Genomic DNA, 27,454 nt, shown 5'->3' with positions numbered 1-27,454 from the left:
GTTCTTCCAATTTACTGGAAAACTTCCAGCCTCACTCCTAAGTTTTGTAAATCTACCATGGAGGAAGACATTGAGTATTGACACAGAGGAGAAAAAGCACAGAGAGATGATTTTTGTTGTTATTGTGTAAAGCTAACTCAGGAAAATGTGTTTGTCAAGGAGGATGGAGCTTGGTTATTCCTTACATTTGGGTGGAGGTGATAGGACTTGAAAGTCAAACAAAGAAAGAGGAAAATGTTGATATCATTTTTTTGTCATCCTTCTTTACTTACGGTTGTTTTCTCTTCATTGTATCCTTCCTAACACTGGCTCCTTGTGGACTCCCTGGATAACTTTAGAGCAGAACGTTCTAACACTTTGCTTTGAAGCGAGAATTGGAATTAACTGCCCTTTAAAATACAGCAAGAAATTAATCCAGCCCAAATCCCAATGAGGGCGGTCAATAAAATTCTTCTTATTTTGCAGAGGCAGGGCATTTCACACAGAGACACAAGAGAGGGTGGATTACTCACTCAAGGCCACACAGCAAGTTACTAAGCAGCTTGACTGTAATTACACATAGAGAAAGAACTTAATTATCTGAGCCCTAAGATTATCGAAGTGCCATTATACACGAGGCTTCCAACAGTTCCTTTGCCATCCAAGTGGTTTCCAGATCAACTCTCATGAGGTCAACAGCTTAAACCCAGGAGTCAGGCAGGAGTAGGATGCAAGATTTACAAGTCACCACTGTGGACTTGTGTGGGGCTGCAGGACCTAAAACTATGGCCTTGTCTACCGTACAGGGTTCCCAGAGCAAACCCAGTCTAGGAAGGTGTATTCATCCGTACCCACATTGCTATAAAGAAATACCTGGGACTGGGTAATTTATAAAGAAAAGTGGTGTAATTGCTTCATGGTTCTCCAGGCTGTAAGGGAAACATAGTGGCTTCTGCTTCCAAGAAGAACTTAGGAAGCTTTCAATCATGGCAGAAGGCAAAAAGGGAGCGGTACACCTCACAAGGTGGAAGCAGGAGAAAGAGATAGATGAGGGAGGTGGTATACACATTTAAACAACCAGATCTCATGAGAGCTCACTTACTATCACAAGAACAGCACCAAGGGGATGGTGCTAAACCATCCATGAGAAACCTCCCCCATGATCTAATCACCGCCCACCAGGCCCCACCTCCAACACTGGGGATTACAATTGAACATGAGATTTGGGTGGGGACATGGATCCAAACCATATCAGAAGGCAAGCACTGGGTGCTGTTCATGGTTTCTGGAATCAGAGAGAGTTCTTGGGGCAGAATGACTGTGTTAACCACAACAGAAATGAACGTGAGACATTTTTAATGACAACAGACAATTACAACAACAACAAAAAAGTTTTTATCCTGATTCTTATAGGCCAAAAAAAAAAAAAAAAAAAAGCCAAGTGATAGATTTTTTCATTTTGGGCAAAAAAAGAGTTGGAAGTAATCTCAGAAGTTTACCACTTTGGGTGAGAGGCCAACATTTGAAGTGCAGAGAGGGGGTATAATGTGAACTTAAAAATGGATTATAAAGAGTCAAATAGAATAAAATTGGGGTCTGGGAGTTGGTAACATGTTACTGGATTTCTGGTGATGAATCCTCTCACCAGCTCAAGGTCACCAACTTGATGGTTTTAATGTATAAAATGACTAAGCTTTGATATTGTAAGTAGCCTGACCACATCGTGAGATGAGATTCTGAGTAACTTGATTTGTCTGGCATTGTTCTGAAGTGGATCCACTTTATCAAAGCCACAGATACATGGCACAATTGAAAAGATAATGTGAAAATTCCTTTAGCACACAGACATTCCAGACCCTGGTTTCAATCACACCAGTAGGATGGAATTTTAGGCAGTTGAGAATAAAATTTGTCTGAACTTAGGAAGTGTACAATTAACTGGAAAGAGGGGTCTACTATGATTGACTATAAAATGTGTCACCTGAAAGAAAAAAAAATGAATTGAGCACAGGCAGCCTGTCAGGCATCATATTTATAAATGGTGCTAATCCCATTCACAAACTTAGAGTGCAGGGCGGTAGGTTTCTACCTTGTGGTGAATTCACTCTGTTGATGGGTACACCAGAAATCTAATATGATTTCATACTCTGTTTATTAACTGGAAAATGTCCTTTTAAAACCCCCAGTACTGTGTTTGCAAATACTTTCTCTTGCATTGCTCCACTTGTGGTCTCCAGGTAATATTATGAAGTGAAACTTATAATAATATGAGTCCATATTCAATGAGAATCAAATGTGCTAGCTACTATATGCCTGGCACTGTACTGAGTGATATCACATTAAATCCTTACAAGAGCCCAGATTTATCTGCATTTCACAGAGGATATACTGAGATGCAAAGGAGACATAACCTGGCTGAAGCCGCATAGCTGATTGATATGTTAGAGAACCAAGATTTGAACCCAGGATATCAAACCCCTGAGCCCAGCTGCCTCCTGATGTCCTTTATGGACTTACCCCTTAAAGATTTCCCCAAGAAAGAAATATTCACCATCCTGATGTGAATTTGACTGTATTATCCATCCTATACATTTTTGACCTTACCTGGAATTAAGCAGAAGATGTAGCTTAATTGCGTTCTAGGGTTTGGTGGAAAGTAGAAATTGTGAGCAACAAACTTGAGAATCTAGCTGAAGAGATTTCCAAGAAAAAATGTAGGAAGTATGGCCTGTTTTCACCTTGTTGCTTATAGCAAAATGAGAGCAGAAACAGAAAAAATGAGGAAGAACTATGAAACAAAGAAGGACCAGTAGTTGATTTGGAAAATTTTCAACCTATTCAGATAATATGCTCCAGACAATGTGGCCAAGGGTGTGGCTGGACAAATCTTTTCCAGTTCAAGAAAATTTCAATTTCACAATTTATTTTCCAGTCCCAAAAAATTCAACTGCAGGGTATCTGCTTCTGACCTAGATGTAGTATCATGGACTAGATTTATTCTCCTGTCTGATGAAAAACCAAAAACATGGGCAAAATATATTAAATACGTTTTTAACATATATTAAAAGTTATACTTTTGGGAAAAAAATCGTTTGCGAGGCACTGGACAACAGGCAATGAAGGGCAGTGATCTTTCAGCGATGGGAAACAAATGGGATGAACTCTAAGCTCCCCAGACTTGCTGCTTTGGGAGAGTTTCCAGGCCATGGCTTAAGGTTTTTGGAAGGGGAAGAAGGAGGCTGGTAGACTCTGTTAGTTAAGGAAACAAAGCAGAGAGTCCAAGAAGATTAAGGTGGCTAGAATTCACAGGAGAGTACTAGAGAGCTGAGAGCTATGTAGTGTGAAAACTTCAGAGATCTGTAGAAAGTCCCCTTTAAGGACTTAGCTTAGTACTGACTGATGTATGCATGTAAAGAAACTACTGGAAGCTGGGGAGATAACCACTTGAAAGGATTAGAGTTAACAGTGACTGCTAGTCACACAGGGCTGAAAATAGTGCCCATTCCCATCAGTCAGACAGGAACACCTCAGTACCACAGGGCAGTAGGTACAGCACATAGAAGGGACTTGCCTCCACAATGGAGGTCATCGGCCATTAATTAAGCAAGATCCAATTATATGCTGCTTGCAAGAAATGCACTGCCAATATAAACAGGTTACAAGGAAAAGGATAAAAAAAGACACATATGTGTACTGGGTTGAATAGTGTCTGTGAAGAATTCATGTCCACCCAGAATCTCGAATATGACCTTATTTGGAAATAGGGTCTTTGGAGATATAATTAGTTAAGATAGGGGCACACTAGATTAGGATGGGCCCTAAATCCAATAGGGCTGGTATTCTTATAAGAAGAAAAGAAGAGGCACAGAGGCACAGACAACACACATAAAAGGACAGGTGACAACAGAGGCAGAAACTCTAGAGATGAAGCTGCCAGCCAAGGAATACCAAGGGTTCTCAGCAAACACCAGAAGGTAGGAAGAGGCAAGATGTTATTCCCTGGAATCTTCAGACCAGAGGATGACCCTACCAGCACTTCAGTCTCAAACTTCAAGCTTCTAGAATTGTGAGAGAATAAATTTCTGTTGTTTGAAGGCACCTTGTTTCTGATACAGATGCCCCTTGACCTAGGACAGGGTTCCATCCTGATTAACCCATTCTGAAGTTGAACAATTGTAAGTTGAACCACCATCAGACTGGGACCATCTGTAATTAGTAATGATAGTCTTAGGAAACTAATGTTGATTTTTGTACTGGGAAATGGGGTGCTATTGTGCAAGTACCTAATAATGTGAAAGTGGCTGTGAAATTGGGTAATGGGTAAAGGCTGGAAGAATTTTAAGATACCATGACAGAAGAAGACCAGAATTCCTTGAAGAGATTATTGGTAGAAATACAGGCACTAAAGATGTTTCTGGTGAAGGCTCAGTAAGAAGTGAAGACCATGGTAGAGAAAGCATCTATCATTTTAAAGAATACCTATATCATCATGAACAGATTGTTGGTAGAAATTAGAATATTTCAGGTGCTTCTGGTGAGGTCTCAAAAGAAATATGTTATCAGGCATGAGAGGAAAGGAGATGCTTTTTAGAAAGTGGTAGAAAATGTAGCTGAATTGCCTTCTAGGGTCTAGTGGAAAGTAGAAATTGTAGCAACAAACTTGGGAATTTAGCTGAAGAGATTTCCACGAAAAATGTAGAAAATGTGGGCTGTTTTCTCCTTATTGCTTATGGCAGAATGAGAGAGAAAGGAAAAAAAATATTGAGGGAGTAACTATTAAACAAAGAAGGACAGCACTTGATTTGGAAAATTCTCAACCTATCCAGAAAATATGCTCCAGACAATGTGGCCAAGGGTGTGGCTGGACAAACCTTTGCTGAGGAGATGAGGCCTATGACTCATGGACCCAAGCAACCATCTCAGCAGAGGCCAGCAATAGAGATGGGTCATCCAGGAAGGATCCGTGCAGAATCTTCTTGTGTAATGGTATGGATCTTACAGCAGGCACAGGAGAGCAACAAGCTTTCTGAGAACATTATATCAGCAGAAACACTGACTGCTTGTACTGAAGGGAATAGAGACAGAATGAAATGAAAGAAGGAGGTTGAACTTCTAGGCTTCTACAGGCAGAAAACAGGCTGATAGAACTGCCCAACTACAAACATGTTCTACCTTTCTAGAAAAAGAAAAGAAAGACATCCAGAGGCAGAGGCCAGAAAAGTGGACATAGATGAGAGGCCAATGTGGTCTCTGTAGGTCCAGAAACAGTGACTGGTTCAGTCTTCATGGGCTTAGAGGGTGGATCAAGCCGCAAAGAATATTATCTGGCCCTAAAGATTAATGGAACCTTCTCTGTTGGGTTTCAAAGCTACTTTAGACCAGTAACCCCTTATTTCTTCAATTTTCTCCCTTTTAGAATGGGTAAGTCTACTGTATGCCTGACCCACCATTGTATGTTGGAAGCAGATAACTTGTTTTCTAGTATCACAGGTCCACAGACAGACAAGAATTTTCCCACTTTGGATCATACCCAGTGTCTCACCAAACCTAATTTATGTGAATTATATGATGCTATTTGGAACCTTTTGAGCTGATGCTCTTCGGAGGGAGCATGCGTAGGCCAATAGCTTGATTTTGGACTTCTGGCCTCCAGAAATTTGAGAGAATAAATTTATATTGCTTAAGCCACCTATTTTCTGATAATTTCTTATATCAGTCTTAAGAAACTAATACCCAAATCAAAAGTAAGCTTGAGTGGCTCTATTAGTAGTAGACAAAGTCAATTTCAGAGCAAAGACTATTTCCAGGGATAAAGAGGGTCATCTGATAATCATAAAATGGTCAGTTTATCAGCTAATCAAGAATATATCATCATTCTAAATTATAGTGCCTCTAATAACATATTTTCAAAATACATGAAACAAACACTGATAGGAGAAACAGACAAATCCACAATAGTCAGAGTTTTCAACATTCCTCTTCAATAATTGATAGAACAAATAGACAGGAAATCAGTAAGGATATAAAAGATTTTAACAACCCGTGAAACAATCTGACCTAATTGACATTTATAAAGCATCACACCCAACAACAGAATTCACATTCTTTTTAAGTGCACATAGAACATTTAGCAGAATAGTTCATACCGTGGCCCATAAAACAAGTTTCAATGAATTTAAAAATATTCAAGTGATGGAAGATATGTAAATGATAAAAATATTGAATTATAAATCAGTAGGATGTCTCCAAATATTTGAAGCTAAAATAAAACATTTCTGCATAATGAATGGGTCAAATACATCAAATGGTCATTAGAAAGTATTTTAACTGAATAGATAAAGAAATACAGCACAGCCAAAGAATGCCCCTAAAGCAGTATTGTGGGGGACCTGTTAGCTCTAAACCTCTATGGTTAGAAACAAAAAAAGTCTCAAATCAATTACTTCAGCTTCCACATTAAGAAACTACAAAAAGAAGAGCTAATTAAACACAAAATAAGTGAAAGAAAGGATATAATGAAAGTCAAAGTGGAACAGAAAACAGAAAACCAACAAAGAAAATTGATGAAACTAAATGCTGATTCTTTGAGAAGACTGATAAAATTGCCAAACAGATTTATGGGGTGGGGTGGGGAAAAAAAAGCACAGTTTATGAATATAGAAAATGAAAGAGGTGATATCATTAGAGATTATACAGGCATTAAAAAGATAATCACGGGTATTATGACAACTTTATGCCAATAGATTTGACAGCCTAGATCAGGGGCGAGCAAGCTTTGTCTGTAGAGGACTAGATAGTAAGTATTTTTGGCTTTTAGGACCACAAATGGTCTATGTCGTGTTTTTTTCTCCCAACCTTTAAAAATGTAAAAAAACATTATTGGCTTACAGACTGTACTAGTCCTTTCTCACACTGCTGTAAAGAAATACCTGAGACTTTCTAATGACCATTTGATGTAATTTAGAAAGAAAAGAGGTTTAATTGGGTCATGGTTCTGCAGGCTGTACAGGAAGCATAGCTGGGGAGGCCCCAGGTAACTTACGGTTATGGTAGAAAGTGACCGGGAAGCTAGAGCAGGAGGAAGAGGAGGTGAGGAGGTGCTACGCACTTTTAAAGAACCAAATCTCACAATAACCCACTCACTATCACGAGAACAGCACTAAAGGGAAATCTGCCCCTGTGATCCAGTCACCTCCCACCAGGCTCTACCTCCAACACTGGGGATTACAATTTGATGTGAGATTTGGGTGGGGACACAGACTCAAACCATGTCACAGACTAAGAGCCAACCCGTCTTAAATGAAATAGACAAATTCCTTGTAAGATACAAGTTTTCAGAACTCACTCAACAAAAAATAGATAACCTGACTTTCCATATCTAATAAGAAATTGAATTTTAAATTTTCTCACAAAGGAAACTACAAACCAGAGTATTTCACTGATAAATTCTGCAAATATTTTAAAAAAGAAATGATACCAATTCTACACAAACTGCTCCAGAAAATTAAAAGAGGGAATGCTTTCCAATTCATTCTATGAGATAAGCATCACCCTGTTAGCACAAGCAAAGGCGCTACAAGAAAAGAAAGCTAAAGATCAGTATCCCTGATGAACATAGATGTAAAATTCTAAACAAAAGTTTAGCAAATTGAATCCAACAATTTATAGAAAGTGACATTCATCATAATCATTTGGGGTCTGATTTGTATAACATTCCAAAAGCAATTTATATAATTTATCACATTAATAAGCTAAAGGAGAAAAACCACATAATTATCTCAATAGATGGAGAAAAGGATTTGACAAAACTCTACATTCATTCTTGATAAAAATTCGCAGCAAACTAGGAATAGAAGGGAAAGTTCTCAACCTGAAACTTCCTTAATCTAGTAGCAGAAAATTCCCTGCTGCTATAGCATTTAATAAGGAAAGACTTAGTCTTTTTTCTCCAAGATCAGGAACAAGACAATGAGTCTGCCCTCTCCACTCCCATTCAACATTCTATTGCAGGTTGTAGCCAGCACGGTCAGAAAGAATACAATATAAAATACGACATAAAAGACACTTACATTGAAAAGAAAGAAATTAAACTGTCTTTCTGCAGACAGCATGATTGTCGATGTAGAAAATTGAAAAAAAAAATCTTAATAAAAAAGCTACTAGAACTAATAAGTTAAGTTTCACAAGTTGGCAAGGTACAAGATATATAAATGGAAGTAAATAGTATTTCTGTATACTGTACCTGTTATTCCTTCAAAAGTATTAAGTATTGGGGGATAAATCTGACAAAAGAGGTGAAAATCTGTACACTGAAAACATAAAACATTGTGGAGAGAAATTAGAGAAGACCTAAATAAATGGACACACTGAATTTATGGGTCAGAAGACTCAATAGTGTTAACACATGAATTCTCCCCAAAAAAGGATCTATAGATTGAATGCAATACCAGTCAACACCCCAAGGACTTTTTGGTAGAATTTTCTGATAAAATTCATGTGGACACAGGACCTAAAATAATCAAATAGCTTTGACAGAGAAGAGCAAAGTTGGGAGGCTAATAGTGTATGATTTCAAGATGTTTTATCAAGTTGCAGTGATCAGGACAGTGTGGTCTTGACACAAAGATCGATTAATCAAGGCAACAGAATAGAAAACCTACATATATCAAGCAAAGAGACCTTACATATCTGGACAACTGATTTCCCACAAAGGTGCAAAGCCAATGAAGTGGGAAAAGAATGAATTTTTCAACATATGACAGTGAACCAATTAGACATCCACATACAAATAAACTTTAATCCTTGCATCACTTTAATATTAACTCAATATGGCCACAGACCTAATATAAGGCTTCACATTATAAAACATTTAGAAGAAAACATTGGAGAAAAATTTTTGTGACTTTGAGTAGGCAAAGAGTTCTTAGATACAGCTCTAAAAGCGTGATTCAACAGCTAGTACACCGGACTTCACTAAAGTTTTTTAAAACTCATTTTATTTGAGAGACATCAATAAGAGAATGAAAAGAGAAGTTACAGACTAGGAGAAAATGTTATTACATTTATATATCCGATGAAGGAATTGTGTCCAGAACATATTAGGTTTGTGCTAAAATAATTGCAGTTTTTGCCTTTACTTTCAATGTATAAAGAATCCTTTCAACTATATGTGTAAGGGTTTTTGCCATTACTTTCAATGTATAAAGAATACTTTCAACTATAAAGAATCCCTGACAATTCAACAATAAGAAAACAAGCAACCCATTTTTTTTGTAATTGGGCAAAAGATTTGAATAGGCGTTTCACCAAAGAAGATACACAAATGTCAAATAAGCACACACAAAGATTCTCAACATCATTAGTTATTAGTAAAATGTAGATTAAATGTACAGTGAGCTACCACTATCCACAGTTTTGAATGACTAAAATTAAAAATACCAAGTCATAGTGAGAGCAGAAGTACTAGAATTCTCATATACTCTCACACACTGCTGGTAGGAATGTAAAATAGTACACTCTCACCTTTGCTTTAGAAAACAGTTTAGCTGTTTCCTAAAAAGTTAAATACACATCTATCATTTGATACAGCTATTCTACTCCTAGATGTTTACTCAAAAGCAAGGAAATAATACAGTTTTGATAGATGTATACATGAATGTTCATAGCAACTCTGTTTGTAAGAGTCAACAAAATGGAAACAACCCATACGTTCCTCAAGAAAAATATCGACACATAAGCCCCATGGTCTACTCATACAATTGAATGCTACTCAGCAATGAAAGGTAATGAGCTATTTATACAGGCAACACCATGCATGAATCCTGTAATAATTGTGCTGAGTAAAAGAAGCCAGGCCAAAAAATGGGTACGTACCATAGGATTCTATTTATACACAATTCCCGGAAATGGAAACTTACAGTGAAGGAAGGCAGATCAGTGATTACCTGGGGACAGGGAAGGGATGGGAGGAAAGGATTACAAAGGGACAGAAGGAAACCTTTGGAGTTGTTAGGTGTGTTTACTATGTTGGTTATGGCAATAGCTTCACGGGTGTAAATTTATGAAATCCTGTACTTTAAGTGGGTGTAGTTGATCATCTGTCAGTTATACCTTAGTAAAGCTCAGGAAAAGAGGGAGGGTGACGAGGGGAAGAGAGGAAGTGAGGAAGGAAGGAGAGGAAGGGAAGATGGAGAGGAGAGAGAGAGAAAGAAAGGGAGGGAGGAGAGGAAAGAAGAAGAGGAAGCGAATATGGACAGGAGAGAGAGGGAAGAAGGGAGGGAGGGAAAAGAGGTAGGGAGGGAGAAGAGGGAGAGAAGGAGGGAAGAAGGAAGGAAGGGAGAGAGGGAAGATAAGGAGAAGAAGGGAGGGAGAAAGGAGAGGAAAGAGGAAGAAAGAAAGGAGAGAATGCGGAAGAAGAGAAATTTCAGCTATCAGAGAACTGGTCTAGGAGCTTAAGTTAGTGAGAGGAAAGTGAGATTTCTTTGGAGCTCCTCAATACCATTTCCTAATCTCAGTAAGACTGGCCCTGACTATGCATATCAGCTAAGTGACATGTTCCACCGGAATATTGGCTCACATTATTCCATTTCCATTTATTTTGTATAATGTCCCTGCGATATCTGTGGGACATGAGGGTTCTACCAGCCCACCATCCCAGAAAAATCTGACCTATCCGCTCCCAGATGTCAGATGAAAACGGTGATGGCTATATACAACTCAGCCACATTTGTCATCTAGGACTGAGTTTTTGTTAGTACACATACCTTCTTACTTTCTACTTACCCCTCACTGTGGAGAATTCTATTAATGATGGAACTTTCCAACAAGTAAACCCAATTGATGAAAATACAAATGTATAAAACAGATAAAGAAGAAATGGATTACATTTCTTACAAAAAGAGTCCAAAAGGGCCACTTGAAGTAAGAAAGCTTCTATAGGGAGTCTAAAGATGAGTCAATGTGTAAACACTGACTGTACGTATTTCAGGAATCTAACTACATGCTATTAGGCCAACCTGACCAAGTGAAATGAGTTTTATAAACTGCCCTTGTTTTCAGAAGGGCCTCCATGGTGCTGAGTATCCACCCTATACTAAACCCCCATTTCCTGCTGGTGGTGAGTGAAGGGCGTCAGGCATAGTGGAGTGCAGCTGTGCTTAGGAATGATGCAGAGTCACCTGCACAGGGACCTCAGGCTTTTCTGTAGTGCCCCTAGAGGACAGGAGGCCCACATGCAGTCATTGGGGAAGCCAGCTGATCCCCAGGTCATGCATGCCTGAATAGCATAAAAGACTCACTGATGTGGCTGGACCTGGCCTGGCTATGGGTGTGGTGAGTTAAGGGTGTCCCTGGTGCTAGTGCCTGGGATAGGAGGCACCCAGCACTCTGTGCCAGCCACCTGCCGTCTCCTTTCTACAGAGTCCACCATGGATCACGCTGCTGTGTTCCCTTCCAGGACCGTTGCCATCCATGTCCAGACTTAAATGTACCCATGGAATATTTTATTCATCTGTGTCTTTTATTTTTAAACACAAACATCCTTAAACTGAACCATATTATTCTGTATCTTATTATTTCTGTCAATCAACATGCCTTGTAATTCTATCTATTTTAATTATTTTTGTTTAGAGACAGAGTCCCCTACTGTCACCCAGGCTAGAGTGCAGTGGTGTGATCATAGCTCCCTGAAGCCTGCATCTCCTGGGCTTAAGCAATCCTCTACCTCCCAAGTAGCTGGGACTACCGGCATGTGTCACCATGCCTGGATAATATTTTTATTTTTATTTTTTGTAAAGACAGAGTCTCAATATGTTGCCCGGGCTGGTCATGAACTCCTGGCCTCAAGCCATCCTCCCACCTCAGCCTCCCAAAGTGTTGGGATTATGGGTATGAGCCACTGTGTCCAACCTGCTCTATATTAGAATATAGAAGTCCACCTCATTCTTTCTAACCACTCCCTAGATTGCACACAACATCCATAGCACAGTTTACGTAGCCATGTGCTTATTCGTGGGCATTTAGGTTGTTTCTGTTGCAGACATCGCTGTGATTAATGTCCATGCACCTGCCTTTGGTACACTTGGGAAGGGTTTAAACTGAACTTTAACCCCATACTCCTAAGAAATACAGTTTTACCCCCATACCCTTGATAAATACCATTTTACCTCATAACTGCTTTCAAAACTTCTAATATGTATATATACACCTTTGTCATAGAAAGTATCAGTTCCTGAGAGGCAGTTGGAAAAACACTTCAGGATCAATAAGTAAAATTGGGGAGTGGGACTGTTTTCTTAGATCCCTGTTTCTCTCATTTCAGCCTTCAGATAAGGAACCACCCAGATTATCATCCTGTTTGGATGTGTCTTGATCATGATTAGCTATGTTTTGTTTTGTTTACTTGTTTTAACTGTTCACATTAGACTTGGACAGGCCTGGGTTCAAACTGATTTGACTTCTCTGAGCCTCAAGTTTCTGTATCTGAAGAATGGACATGACAATTAATAACTAACAGTGTTGTCGACCTATGGAATGTATGTGAAGTGCTAAGTAAAATGATTAAAACATAGTATGTAATAATTGGTGGCTGTTACGGAATAAATGGTAAAGTTTACAAAATAAAGTATATCCAGTAATTTCAGTATTTTGAATATTGAGGGTATTTTTAGTAACAGCTTTTTGTTTTTGGTATATTCGTATCTTTGTCACTCATTATCTTTCCTAGGAATGAAATTACTATTTATTCACTGCCACACAATTACACATACCCATTTTAACTTTATGTTAAATTGCCATTAGAGTTTGGTCTAAGTTTGATAAATTACTAGTAATCTAAAATTTGAGGCTGGGCATGGTGGCTCACGCCCGTAATCCCAGCACTTAGGGAGGCCAACATGGGAGGATCACTTGAGGCCAGGAGTTCGAGACCAGCCTTGCCAACATGGCGAAACCCCATCCCTACTAAAAAAAGAGAAAAAAAAGACTTAGCTGGGTGTGGTGGCATGCACCTGTAGGCCCAGCTATTGGGGCGCCTGAGGCAGGAGAATTGCTTCAACTCAAGAGGCGGAAGTTGCAGTGAGCTCAGATGGTGCTGCTGCACTCCAGCCTGGGCGATAGAGCCAGACTGTCTCAAAAAAAAGATGAAAGTTGTAAAAGATCTTAAAAGATGATCTGTCCCAACTCCTCATTCCCAACATGCGTAGGCTGTCTCACCATTTATTTCCCAGGTCTGCTAATTCAACAGGATATATGGTGAAAATATTCTTAATTTCCAGAGTTGTACTACCTAATTTTCTTCTATCTTCAAAGTCGTTCAGGTGATAAAATTTTTAATTATCCCCAACATAACTGGGAAAGACCTGAAAAAAAGCCATCTTTGCTAATGCAGTGTGTTCAATTTACCCAGCACTTTGCACCAGCCACTCACTGTCCTAAGTGTTCATGATGGAGATGTTACAAAAGCACCCAAGCTGCTGCCCTCGTGGAATCTACAGTCCGGCACAGGAGACAAGCAGGAATGAAGTAGCATTGAGTCCGAATCTAGATTATGAGAAGGTAGCGTTTCACTAGTCCTAAGTAAGCTGATATTGACCATGTGCTCCATAAATTACTAAACTGAGAAGCAGACCTGTCACAATCCAGGGACTTCTTAGTTTTGATGCTATAAAAATATACAGTAAATAAACAAAGAGGGGAGAGTGTTTTGTAATAGGCAAAGCAGAGAACATACCAGAACATACCTTTCTTTTTCCTTTTTTCTTTTTTTTTTTTTTTTTTTTTTTTTTTTTTTTGAGATGGAGTCTCGCTCTGTCGTCAGGCTGGAGTGCAGTGGCGCAATCTCGGCTCACTGCAACCTCCGCCTCCCGGGTTCAGGTGATTCTCCTGCCTCAGCCTTCTGAGTAGCTGGGACTACAGGCACATGACACCATACCCAGCTAATTTTTGTATTTTTAGTAGAGATGGGATTTCACCATGTTGGCCAGGATAGTCTAGATTTCTTGACCTTGTGATCCACCCTCCTCAGCCTCCCAAAGTGCTGGGATTACAGGCGTGAGCCACGAGAACACATCTTTCTAACATAAGAAATCTTTTCCCAAAATCTTGATCAAGAAAACATACTCTACAAATATAGCATTTCCTTTTTGTTCAAAGACACACATACATACACACACACACACACACACACACACACACGCATGCATGCACACACATAACTAGAAGGGAAAAAATTCATACAGCTTGCAGCAGGCCCTAGAGATTTAAATACCGAAACCTTTAATTTGTACCGATAATTCATATACAGCTATATGGGGTGAAAAAGGTTAATGATGGAATTTTTTTAAGTATGTTTCATTGACTATAAATGGCAGATTTGACAGTTAAAATGAAAATTGTTCCAGAAGAAACTTTAGTCAAACTAATTATTTGAGACGTTATAAGGATGTATAATTATATTCTTCACCTTTTAAAAAAAGTTTTATTACAAATGTGCTTTTAAAGAACAAGTAGAGAAATAAAAGCTGTAATTGTTCTTAATTATAGCTAACTGTAATTGCACTCAATTGCAATATGCTGAATATCACCCATGGCTAAAGAAATCCTGGCATGCAGGCAGTGCACCCACACTCATGAGATGAGGTATCGTTTTATGAATATTCTGTTATCTATAATTTAGCTCTTTTACTGTTGATTCCACTTCTGTTGGTTTTATTTTAATTTTTTTAGTGATTATAGAGATATAATTGTCATCTGTGAATGTATTGAAGGTTGTAAATTTCATCTGGGGTTGGTTCAAAATTCCCATTGCTACAGAGAAAAGATATATTGGAGATTGTTAAAATGAGAGATTTGGACATGACCCCATCATGGTTGAATACATTGAATACCCAGATTTGCATTTTCAGAGGTAAGGATGAATACCACATTTAATTTGCCCAGCATGGTCCAAGAAGCAACCTGGAAAATTTGAAGGGTCTAAAATAGCATGAGCTACCCCTCTGCAGAAAGCTCTCAGAGTAGTGTTACTTCAAATGGGTAAAATGCCCCATGAATGGAAAAATGTTCGTCTCGCTCTCTCTCCTTTATGCTCAGGACTCAAATCAAGTTCTGTTTCTGCCCATACTGCTGCTGCCCAGCCTGCCCATACAGTCAGAGGGTGGATGTTTGGCTCTGGAGTTGCCTTGTGACCCTCAGGGAACCTCACTTTGCTACTTTGCAAAATGAGGACTGATAACACTACCCTGATCCTTGTCAAAGACTGTATGAGGGGATATTTTTAAACATAAATAAATACACTGTTGGAGAAAGGAAATAGGTTCTTTAGCTTCAGGAGAAAGAAGCATTTTATTATGTGTTCATAGCCATTGTTCAGAAAATTAAAAAATAAAAACCAACATTAACAACAACAACAAAAAGATTCTTTCAAATCATATCAGAACAACCTTTATTTCTTTGCTATTTCCATAAGTGGCTGCTAAGAGTTTTCAACCTCATAGCCAGAGATAGCTTTGATGCAATTGCGGGTACTTTTTTTTTTTTTTTTTTTTTTTTTTGAGATGGAGTCTCGGTCTGTCACCCAGGCTGGAGTGCAGTGGCGCCATCTTGGCTCACTTCACCCTCCACCTCCCGGATTCGGTTGATTCTCCTGCCTCAGCCTCCCAAAGTGCTATAATTACAGGCAAGAACCACCATGCCTCGCCACTGGTGCATTTTTTAAAGAGAAAAATAATGCATTTAACTGAGGGGAGCCCCATGTTCTGACTGCAGGTTGGAGGTAGGCCCAGGGAGAGGGAGGTCCTCTGAGGGGCTGTGCTTTTGACCAAGGTCACTGCAGCCACACTGCTCCCTAAATGGGAGCAAATCTGTTCCTTACTTCAGGGTATCTGGGGGAGGCAAGAGAGGCTGTGTCGTTAGAAATGGCTTGTGTCCCTCAAAGTCTTCATAGTACCTGGTAGGAGGAAATAATGTGGCCCCTACTTCATCACAGGCAGCAGAAATCCAGGGGCTAGGGTAGCTTATCTCTTCATCGTATCCATCAAACCACTTCATCCTGGATGGAGTCTTTCTGTGGCTATCAGAGAGCTGCTTGTTCTTCTCCCTGGTTTCTCTCTCCACCAGAACCTCCCGTGTTCCTTCTGCCCTGGTAGCTCTCACACAGACTCCTCTTTGAAGGCCGTGGCTTTGGCATTTTCCATTCTCAGAAACAGAAGGAGTATCTCTGAGACAAAAATCTTCTTCCTCTTGTCCATGTTATCTCCTTTTTCAGTCACCAATATTGGCATTGGCTGTTAGGTGAATGAAGTCCCCTGATATTTGTTTCAGCAAAAACTCCCTTTCTTCCCTCCCCAAAAGGGATGAGGTAGATAAAATCTCCTCCCATGACTTATCATTATGTATTCATTTGTGTAAGTATTTGTGGCCGTGTTTTCCCCAGGAGACAGACAGCCTCATGAAAGAGGGGGCTCGTGTTTATAAAGTTTCCTGTCTAATTTCCAGCATGTAGAGATGGACACACAGTAGGAGGTACAGAAATGTGTGTTGAACAAATGAATAAATGCTAATGAATTCAATACCAATACTTGTTGGTTGATGGATTAGGCCATTAGTCAAACATCACAATTCAGGCTGGTATTTGCAGATCCCTCTTTGATCCAGAAATTATCAAGAGTAGAGAAGATTTTCTCTAATTAAGGGGACTTATTAGTGATATTATGCCCCTGGGAACTAATAGAAAATAATTAGGCATTATTGTAAAATAGGCATCCTTTTAAACAAACTTATATAAAATTTTTACTTTTGATTAATAATTATTTTGGTGTGTTTTTCCTTAAGAAGCCATGTATGAATTGCAGTGCAGTTTAGAGCATGATAATTCAGCAATATTAACTGCAGAGTTCTTTAATAAACTGATCTTCTCCCACTTGTACAAGCATAGGACTTGAAAAAAATACACTTTTTTTGGTTTGTTTTGGAGAGGTATCATTTTGTTCACAAAGCTTTAAAGAAACACAGGCCAGTGCAGTGGTTCATGCCTGTAATCCCAACACTTTGAGAGGCCAAGGTGGGCAGATAATTTGAGTTCATGCGTTTGAGACCAGCCTGGCCAACATAGTGAAAGCCCGTCTCCACTAAAAAATACAAAAATTAGCCAGGCATGGTGGCATGCATTTGTAATCTCAGCTAGCTTCCTGGGAGGCCAAGGCAAGCGAATTGCTTGAACGCGGGAGGCAGAGGTTGTAGTGAGCTGAGATCGCACCACTGCACTCTAGCCTGGGCTACAGAGTGAGAATCTGTCTCAAAAAAAAAAAAAGAAAAAGAAACACAAGTATATATCTCACATGGGCATTGTCTGCTTTTTTGATTTTTGCTTTGACTTTTGCTTTTCATTTCTGGGAGTACAAGTTGGTAAATGAAACTTCATGTGACATTTCTAGGCTCTGAGACTGTCTTCAAGAGCTGGTTACATTTGCAACTGCTAAAGTCTGAATGAGTGACTTTCAATGAGCAGGAATTGTTACTAACAGCCAAGTCAGTGGCTCACGTTATTTAACTGTGGTAGAATTACAGAGCATAAAGTGTACGATGATTAACATGCAAACCCAAGCCTGCATGGGGAACATCCTCATAATGCTACTAGGAGTGTCCAAGACAGGCCTCCTCTTCTTGGGTGGATTTCTAAGCTGTGTCTGAAGAGCACATTTCTGAAAGAAAAGCAAACAGAAGCCCTTCACGCTATCTCGAAATGATGGAAGGGACACCAGTGCCATGTGCACACTGGCTTCCCTTGCAGACGCCAGCCAGGACCAGATGGGCTCCTCTGCGGAGGTGATTAAGAGAAACCTTTGGCAGTTTGATTTTCAAGGCATTTGAGCACAAGGGCAGGGACAAAGGCACACACTTGTGGCTCTTTTATAGAAAGAATACTAAAATAATACGAGTAAATTGTGAGCCACATAAAATCATAGCAAGGACTCTGAACAGGACTCCCCAAGGGAAAATGAAAGATGATCAGGAAGAGGCTGTATGTGTCAGTGATTAGATTCAATGAATCTCAACTGCAGCGATGCCTCTGACAACTCAGACTGCAGACCTGCCTACTATCAGACGGAAGTGGCTTGTTCCGAGCACCGCGCAGTGCATTCCTGAGTGTTGACTAAGGGATTTGTGCGTGGAAGACCGGTTTTCCCCAGGGCAGCGCCTCTCCGCAAGCCTGGCCCTGGGGCCTGTCCGGACCTCCATCCAGGCAGTGAAATCCCAAAAGTGTATGGAGTGATTTAAAGCGAAACTCCGCCTCCTGGACTTTATCATGGAACTGAGAGGTAGAGAAAGGTTCGTTCCTATGAACACAGGCTAGGCAGAAGGAACTTAGAGGAGCGCTCTTGGGAAGCTGTTCTGAAAGCAGAACCACATCTGCGAATGTAGCTGGCTCATATTGCAATCATTTCCACCCAGGAGTAGATCTGAGAGGCTGGCCTCTGTAGTGATGTAAAGTATCTCTTGTCGAACCCTAAGGTTTTCTAAGTGATGTGGTGAGCCTGTTTAAGGCATTTTGAATGTACAAACATGGGATGCCCATATTTTCTCTTAAATTACAGCAATAGCTAGTATCACCTGCCTCATACAGCAGGTACCCCATAAATCTTAAGAAGAAGAAAGAAAGAGAGTAGTGCAAAAGAAAGCAATGAGCATAAGAAAGGGAGGTGGGGATGGAAGCAGTTGCATGTAATACAATCACGTATTCACAGAGTCACCTCATCAGAGAGGTCTTCCAGGACCACCCTGTATAAAATTACAGCCTCTACCACCCCTGCTTTTACTTTCTACCCTGCTACCTTGCTTTATCCTTCGTAACGTATACTATGTAATGTAGGAATCAATATTCATTTGCCTGTTGGTTTTTGTCTGTCTCCCACTTCTAGAATGTGAAGTTCCTAACAATGGGGCTTTTTTTTTTTTTTTTTTTTTTTTTGAGATTCCCTGTTGCCAGGCTGGAGTGCGGTGGCATGATATCAGCTCACTGCAACCTCCACCTCCTGGGTTCAAGCGATTCTCCTGCTTCAGCCTCCCAAGTAGCTGGGACTACAGGTGTGCACCACCATGTCGAGCTAATTTTTGTATTTTTAGTAGAGATGGGGTTTCACCATATTGGCCAGGAGGGTCTCGATCTCTTGACCTCGTGATCTGCCTGCCTCGGCCTCCCAAAGTGCTGGGATTATAGGCGTGCACCACTGCACCTGGCCAATGGGGCTTTTTTTTTGTTGCTGTGGTTCATTTGCTATAGCAGAAGCCAGAAGGGGTGCACGAGTATACGGCATAGATAATGTATCTGTGGCTTATGCATACTCCTCTGTTGTTCACATCCTAATGAACATGGGCTCCAGAGCCAGGATGCTTGGGCTGTGTTCAAATCCTGACTCTATCTGTCATTGCCTGCGTGGCCTTGGGAAGTTACATAACATTTTTGTCTCATTTTTCTCGTCCTAACCATGGTTTAGTGACAATAACTACTTCATGAGGCTTTTATAAGGATTAAGTGAGTGGATGCCTGTAAATGGCCTGGAATAGTGGCTTGTGTTAAAGAAGATTCTGGTTAGTGTGAACAGTTACATGAATGTGTGCAATTGTAGATGTCGCCATGTAAGAATAATTACTTGTGTTTGTATACAGATACACACACACACATACATTTTGATGTTTTAATCATGTGAGTGAAAATCGAGAAGGAATAAAAGTAGGAGAGAAGACATAAAGGCCAAAAAGCATGAAAACAGCGATGAATGACAGGAGGGAAAATCAGAGTGAGGGGAAAGAACGGTGTCTTTAGATTTTGTTTAACAGAGAAGAAACTTTCATCTCTAAGGTGTTTGGCATTTTCCAGTGCTAAGGTTTACCACACAAGAAAAAAATTAACTGTCCTGAATTAATATATGCCTTTGTAATGATATTTTTTTTTTTTTTTTTTTTTTTTTTTTTTTTTTTGGAGATGGAGTCTCGCTCTTTTTGCCCAGGCTGGAGAGCAGTGGCGCGATCTTGGCTTACTGCAACCTCTGCCTCCCAGGTTCAAGCGACTCTCCTGCCTCAGCCCCCCAAATGGCTGGGATTACAGGCATGCACCACTACATCCAGCTAATTTTTGTATTTTTGGTAGAGATGGGTTTTTCACCGTGTTGGCCAGGCTGGTCTCAAACTCCTGACCTCAGGTGATCCACCAGCCTCAGGCTACCAAAGTGTTGTGATTACAGGTGTGAGCCACTGCACCCAGCCTGTAATGATGTCTTTAAGCTAAGTTCTTGTTTATGTTTTATTTGAAAATGGATCCAAATTAAAAATGCCCACTGTTTGCCTCAAGCTGACAAAAGAGAGAAAGAGAGAAGGAGAGAAAGAGGGAGATAAAGAGAGAAAGAGAGGGAGGGAGGGAGGGGAGGAAGGAGGGAGGTAGGGAGGGAAGGAAGGGAGGGAGGGAGGGAGGCTGGAAGGAAAAAGGGAAGGGGAAGGGAGAGGAGGGGAAAAATCTGCTTGGTTGTAATACTTTCACTCTTAATTACAATAAAGAAAACCTCGCACCTACAACTAGAACATTAAATCGTTTGTAGGACAGACAATAAAAATAAAATCTATTTTACCTTTTTTTTTTTAAAAAAAAAAAAAAAAGGTCTCTGTACTTTTGGGGGAAAAAATTAAAGATACCATTGGAGAAAAACATTCCAGGTCTTAAAAATATTTATCTTGCTGACACACAATTAGCATGGGGGCTCATGTCTTCTGTTTTACAGTTGTCAGCTAATTTTGGAAACTGGCAGCTGCGCAGAAATAGATGGTGTGCTCTTGCTTCAACACTTCCTAAAAAAAGAACTGTTCGCATAGTTCAGGAACGGGGAAGGACAGGAGATGACGAGGGAATGTTACTGCAGACAGCTGATGAAGGCTGGCATCACGCTATGCACTGATGAATACTCTACATATTTAAAATTAAACGATTTTTTTAAGGAATGCTAAATAATCTACCGAAACTGTGTCAGACACAGGGGACACTTGTCTGCTATCTTTTCTGGGAATTTTTCCCTTCAATAAAACTCAATTTATGCTGCAACTTCAAATTTGCGGAGAGCTTTCCTGTTGGTTCAGGCTGATGATCACACCAACAATGGTGTGGTGTTACTTTGACATCTGGGACACAGAGACCCTGAAGGGGTAAAACGACTTGCCCAAGGATACACAACTTATCAAAACCAGCACCTCCCATCACCTCAGCAGAACAGTCTGCTGAGACAGTTCTTTTCCTCTGAACATATAATTGCACTTTGTAGTTTTTTGCATCCTTGTTTTCATTCAATTTTTAGTGATCTGGGCCAGGCGTGATGGCTCACACCTCTCATCCCAGCACTTTGGGAGGCTGAGGTGGGTGGATCACCTCAGGTCAAGAGTTGGAGACCAGCCTGACCAACATGGTGAAACCGCGTCTCTACGAAAAAATACAAAAAAAAATTAGCAGAGTGTGGTGGCACATGCCTGTAATCCCAGCTACTCGGGAGACTGAGGCAAGAGAAATGCTTGATCCCAGGAGGCGGAGGTTGCAGTGAGCCAAGATCACGCCATTACACTCCAGCCTGGGTGACAGGGTGAAGCTTCCTTTAAAAAATAAATAAATCAATAAAAGACTTTTTCGTGTTCTGCTTTTCACTTGAAATCAGATTATCTTCGTAATGATCACTAAGGAAAGGAAATTAGTACAATGAAACTCCAAATACTGCTATAACTGTATCAGGCATTTTTAAAAAATGAACTTAAGAGAGTAGAATTACCAGCCAGTAGAAATGACTATTACACTCATATTTATTGAGTGTTCGGTGTGTGCTAGGCACTGAGTATTCAAAATTGTATATGAGATGTGATCTTTGACTTAGAGTTGCCTTTTTTGTTGTTGTTTTTGACATAAGATCTTGCTCTGTCACCCAGGCTGGAGAGCAGTAGAAGGAACATAGCTCACTGCAACCTTGAGCCCCTGGGCTGAAGCACTTCTCCCACCTCAGCCTCCAACGTAGCTAAGATTATAGGTGCATGTTACCATGCCCACCTCATCTGTTTTGTTTTTTGTTTGTTTGTTTGTAGGAATGGGGTCTTGTTGTGTGGCCTAGACTGGTTTTGTACTCCTGGCTTCAAGCGATCCTCCTACCTCAGCCTCCCAAAGTGCTGGGATTATAGGTGTAAGCCACAGCACCCGGCCCTTAGGGGAGTTTTCAATAGTAGAAAAATGAAACGTATTCATTACTTGGTACCTTATACAGTTTCTTTCACTGGAATGTAAACACTTGGCAAGAAGGATCAGGATCTAACTTCATCTTAGTGCCTCTCAAAACATCCAGCATTGCCTGGGCTGAACGTAGATTAAGTGCAAATGAATATGTTGCATGAATAAACATTAGTCAGCAAATAAAGATGATTTACACTTAGGAAGCAATGCTAATAATAGACATTGTGCCTGTAAAAGTTCAATGAAAAATGCATGGTCTTTACGTCACCTGCTTTAAATCCCCTCAACTGACTTATGACAGAGCATAATCTAGAAGAAGCATGGGATATTCTGCTCAATTTATTTCGCTCGAGGGTTTCTTTACAAAAGGTATAAATTCATGAAAACATGTGACTAATTCAGATGACTGTTTAACAGTAGTAAACAGATAAAAACAAATAAACGGTCCCCTGAAAAGCTCCAGTGTTTGTCGATTTGCTGATCTAAAGAATGGTGACTGGATGACGAGTCCTAGCTACATTACTGCAGACAAATACAGTGGGGTTTTTTCTTTGTTTTGTCTTGTTAACTCTTGGAGCCACATGCGCCAATGAAGTCATCAGGTTTTCAGTAATCACGGACATCAAGTAGTATCTGTAACTCTCATGTAAGTTTTTAGCACATGACTGTGTAAAGCATAGTTTTCTCCTGCTGGAACTTAATACGTGATGAACATGACTTTCCCCTCGCGTCTGTCTTTTGCTTTCAAGGTAGGGCCAACACCTTTGTCTCTGAATGTGTGCTTCACTGAATAAAGTTCTGCGTTGTCTTTTGTGCATGAATCCACCCATACTCCACTATTTGGAATTTCTTTTTGTTGTTGTTGTTGTTGTTGTTTAGAGACACAGTTTTGCTCTGTTGCCCAGAGTGGAGTGCAGTGGCACGATCACTGCTTACTGCAACCTCTGCCTCCCCGGTTCAAGCAATTCTCCTACCTCAGCCTCCCAAATAGCTGGGATTACAGGCGCCTGCCACCACACCTGGCTAATTTTTGTATTTTTAGTAGAGATGGGATTTGACCATACTGGTCAGGCTGGTCTTGGACTCCTGGCCTCAAGTGATCCACCTGCCTCGGCCTCCCAAAGTGCTGGGATTATAGTCATGAGCCACTGTACCCGGACCGGAGTTTCCTTCTTCTTCTTTTTTTTTTTTTAAAGGAAAAAGAACTTCGAGACATTTGTATCTAATTCAACATTAGTTTTTCTTAAGTGACTTGTCATGTTTTGTCTTTTCAAAGTTTCCAACTTAGTTTTTACGGAAACAAGAATTTTTCCACACTTGTATTTCATCAATTTTACATCATGCTTAATTAAATTTAAAAATTACAGTGATTACCAGTACCATAAGCGGGTTGGGGAACGAACACAACATACTCTTGCTAAGTGTGGAGACTTAAGCAGCTGGAGCCAAAGCAAAGCAGGTGCTCTTAGGAGGCTTCAGCCTCTGTGTTTTCCTATGCAAGTAAAGGACGTTGGTCAATCAAGCAAGCTTTTGAAACAGAGGTCAATTGTGGACATTTCTATTGCAGTGGATTGTTGTTTTGTTTTGTTTTGTTTTTAAGAGAGAATGTCCCTCTGTTGCCCAGATGGAGTGGAGTGGTGTGGCACAATCATGACTCACTATAGCCTTGACCTCCTGGGCTCAAGCAGTCCTCCCACCTCAGCCTCCCAAGTAGCTAGGTTTACAAGCAGGCACCATGATACCCAGCTAATTTTTAAAATGTTTGGTAGAGACAGGGTCTCACTGTGTTGCCCTGGCTGGTCTCAAACTCCTGGGCTCAAGCCATCCTCCTGCCTCAGCCTCCCAAAGTGCTAGGATCACAGGTGTAAGCCGCTGTGCTTGACCTTACTGCGGTGGTCTCAGTTGATGACAGCTTTGTCACTAGAGGACATTCAGCATCGTCTGAGGACATGTTTGGGAGTTACAGTGGGGCGGGTGGGGAGCAGTACTACCAGCATCAGTGGGTAGATGACAGGGGTGCTATTAAACATTTCTCAATGTCCAAGGTAAAGCAATGTCCAAAACAAAAGATTATCTAGCTCAAAATAATGTCAAGGTTGAGAAATGCTGCTCCACTGTGATTTAAATGGATTTATTATAATATATGAACAACATCGTTTTAAAAGATACCAGGGGACTCATCATATTAAAATATGTATAGTCTGGAAAGCAAAACTAAAAAGTTAAAAGATTAGACTAAGTTGTATCTCAACTCTGTGCTGTTAGTGTTACTATGATCAAGCTGCAAACATAAATCTCACCCCCAAGGTCAATGAGGCCAGAAAAGTTCATTCATTCCTGATAGGATTAATAAATATTTATTGAGCATATATGTTGGTGTCAAATGACAGAAAGATAAAGGGTAAAACAAACATTTAAAAGATACTTCTATTGTAATAAATGTCCTAAGGGAAGGCTAAAGGGAGGGGTGTTTCTTAGCTGGGGTATCCACAATTCCGGATTCTGTTTGGAAAGAAAAATTTTTTATGTAGACGCTAAATTCTTCAAAGAGATGAACGTGTGTGACCTTTCAGTGGCATAGTGGACAATGTCTTCAACTCTGGTTTTGCTGAAGGAATGAAAACTTTCTCCCCAAAGCCAATTTTTATAGCAATAAAATCTGATTGTTTAATATTATATGATTACTTAGGAAATAATATTTTTATAGAAACTACACTTATTCATTTTTTAAGGAAGTGTGGCTCTGTGGGAACCACCACTTCTCCAAAGTGCCCAGGTATTTTCACAGGGAGGAAATAGGAAGAGCGAGTTCTAACAGCTGGGAGGGTCAGGGAATGTCCTTTGTTGAGAAGGAAGTCCTTTGTTTGAATTGACACAGTAGGAAAAGAAAATGTTCATTTAAAGCTGAGGCTCTTAACCAGGATTGACACATTAGATTCAAGAGGCCGATGAACCACCTACAAGTGTGTACCACAGTGTGTGTGTGTATGTATATATTGTTATTTTCTCTATATAAGGTGTTTGTATCTTTCATGAGATTCTTAAAGGGGTTATATGACACTAAGGAGATTATACACCATTGTTGCTAAGAATTACACCTTTAATCCCTTGGTCTAAAGTTGAGCCCTTCTCTCCTTTTAAAAGAGATCAACATAAAGCCTCTATCTCCTCCTTCTACTCATTGTTCCCTTCTCTTTCCAAAAATACATTTCTGATTGAAAGACAAGAGATGGGCTGGGTGCAGTGGTTCATATCCCAGCACTTTGGTAGGCTGTCAGATCACTTGAGGTCAGGAGCTCAAGACTAGCCTGGCCAACATGGAGAAACTCCATCTCTACTAAAAATACAAAAGTTAGCTGGACATGGTGGCACACACCTGTAATCTCAGCTACTCAGGAGGCTGAGGCACGAGAATCGCTGGAACCCAGGAGGCAGAGGTTGCAGTGAGCCGAGATCGCACCAGTGTAATGCAGCCTGGGCAACAGACAGAGACACTGTCTGGAAAATAAAAAGAGAAAACGAAAGACAAGAGACGGCAATTAGGACAAAGTTAGTTCTGAAATTTGTCCCTGGTCATTTTTATTAATATGCTATAGAGCCTTTCTTTAGTGACTTTTCTTTTGCGCCATTTGAATTACAGTATCTACCTTCAACAGTCCCCAATGGTAGAACTTTATAACAAAGAAATGAAAAACAGCAATTTGCTACTAAAAGAATTCCATTTTGTGCTGTCCATGTTCCTTCATAAGCTTTGGGTGACAGAGGTCAACATGAAGCAACATCCCAAAAGGAATACGTTTCTCAGAGATTCTTGGAGAGAGATCGTGGGTGCTTTGTTTAACATGTAAATGTCTACAAGGTGGTTTGGGATTTGTTTCTCCTTCTATTATCCTTTTGGATGTTGTACATTTTTACATTTTAATATTTTGAACTCAGTTGCATTCAACCACCAGAAAGAAGAGGCAGATACTTTGCACATGTATAAAATTTCCATTGAAAGTAACCATTGGAATGATTAATGGGAATTAACCAGAAATGCAATTAGTCGATTTTAACTTTCTAACCACCTGCATGTACGGCATCTTCTTTCTACCTGGTACCATAATACTTATTATGTGATTAAATACATTTTTGTAATTCACCAAAATGAACTGAATCACGCTTAATCTTCTTTTTCTCCTTCCCGCAGAGAGACGGCCACAGAGTTAGCTGGGAGTCTACCAAGGTGAGCACGCTGGCTTTGCTTATTCTATGCCTGATTTCTTATAGCCACAAAGAGAAGTACTGTGCCATGTCCTCTGTAAGAGGTCTTCTCATTTTGTCTTCCTTGTGTCAGATTTTGATACCTCATACATCACTATGCAAATGCCAAAAATTATGCATGAGTCACGAATACATGATGTAACCAAGAAGTAATGAGGCTTATGTTCATAAATGACTTAGAGAGATTATTCACATTCCTTTGAAGTCGTATGGTATATTTGGAGATGTATATATGAGCTAGATATGCCATAGAAATCATAAACATGCTGCTTCCTTTATTATGCTCACGGGAATTGGCAATCGAAAAACATATTGAATTGGTTTTTTCTTCAATATATTCATTACTGTTACTGTGTTCGGGGACTTAGAGATTTATGAGAGAATCCTGATCTTCCCCTGAAGAGCTCACATCATAGTATTGATGGCATAAGTGAGGTGGAATTCTCATTGTCATCAAAATAAATACTTAATAATATATCATAGAAAGAAATTAATATGTAATTGATCAATGTGTTTTATATGTAATGTATTAATGTGGTTTATATGTTTTTGTTATTTATGTCAATAATTAAATAAAACATGATTAACAGAATGCAAGCTCTAGATAACTAGCCATCAAGGATGATTACCAGCATTTAATGGAAGGGAGGGAGAAATGGAGAAAAGAAGGAAGGAAGGAGGAAAGGAGGACAGGAGAGGAGATGGAGATAAGACTAGGAAGACAGGAAGAAAGGAAGGAGGAAGGAAGAGAGGAAGGGAAGGAGAGGGGATGGGGGAGGGAAGACTGGGGAGGGAAGAAGAAAGGAAGAAAGGGAGGGAGGGAGAGAGGAAGGGGCAATAATTTAAGAGGTATTTTACTGGGCATTGCATGTATCTAGAATCTCTCCTAAGCACCAAGGATCATGCCTTTGTTTGTTATTGTTGTTGTTGTTGTTGTTATTTTTTGAGACAGAATCTCGCTCT

At 40.0% G+C, this 27,454-nt stretch overlaps 1 protein-coding gene across 7 annotated transcripts in view; it reads left to right on the top strand.

Annotated features, from left to right (window-relative positions):
- The window catches only part of LOC105490600 (CUGBP Elav-like family member 2), a 649,919-nt gene that overhangs the window by 207,743 nt on the left and 414,722 nt on the right, over positions 1-27,454 (top strand). For all 7 annotated transcript variants that reach the window (XM_071068824.1, XM_071068806.1, XM_071068808.1 and 4 more), the window contains one exon: positions 26,418-26,453. Coding sequence is in view for 6 of the 7 variants with exons in the window: in XM_071068806.1 (XP_070924907.1) it covers positions 26,418-26,453 (36 nt within the window). In the remaining variant the exon portion in view is untranslated. The remainder of the gene's footprint in view (positions 1-26,417; positions 26,454-27,454) is intronic.

This window comes from Macaca nemestrina, chromosome 9 (assembly GCF_043159975.1).
Source record: "Macaca nemestrina isolate mMacNem1 chromosome 9, mMacNem.hap1, whole genome shotgun sequence".
NCBI lineage: Eukaryota > Metazoa > Chordata > Mammalia > Primates > Cercopithecidae > Macaca > Macaca nemestrina.
Note: the sequence above shows the minus strand (reverse complement) of the source record. Positions and strands in the feature narration are given on the sequence as shown.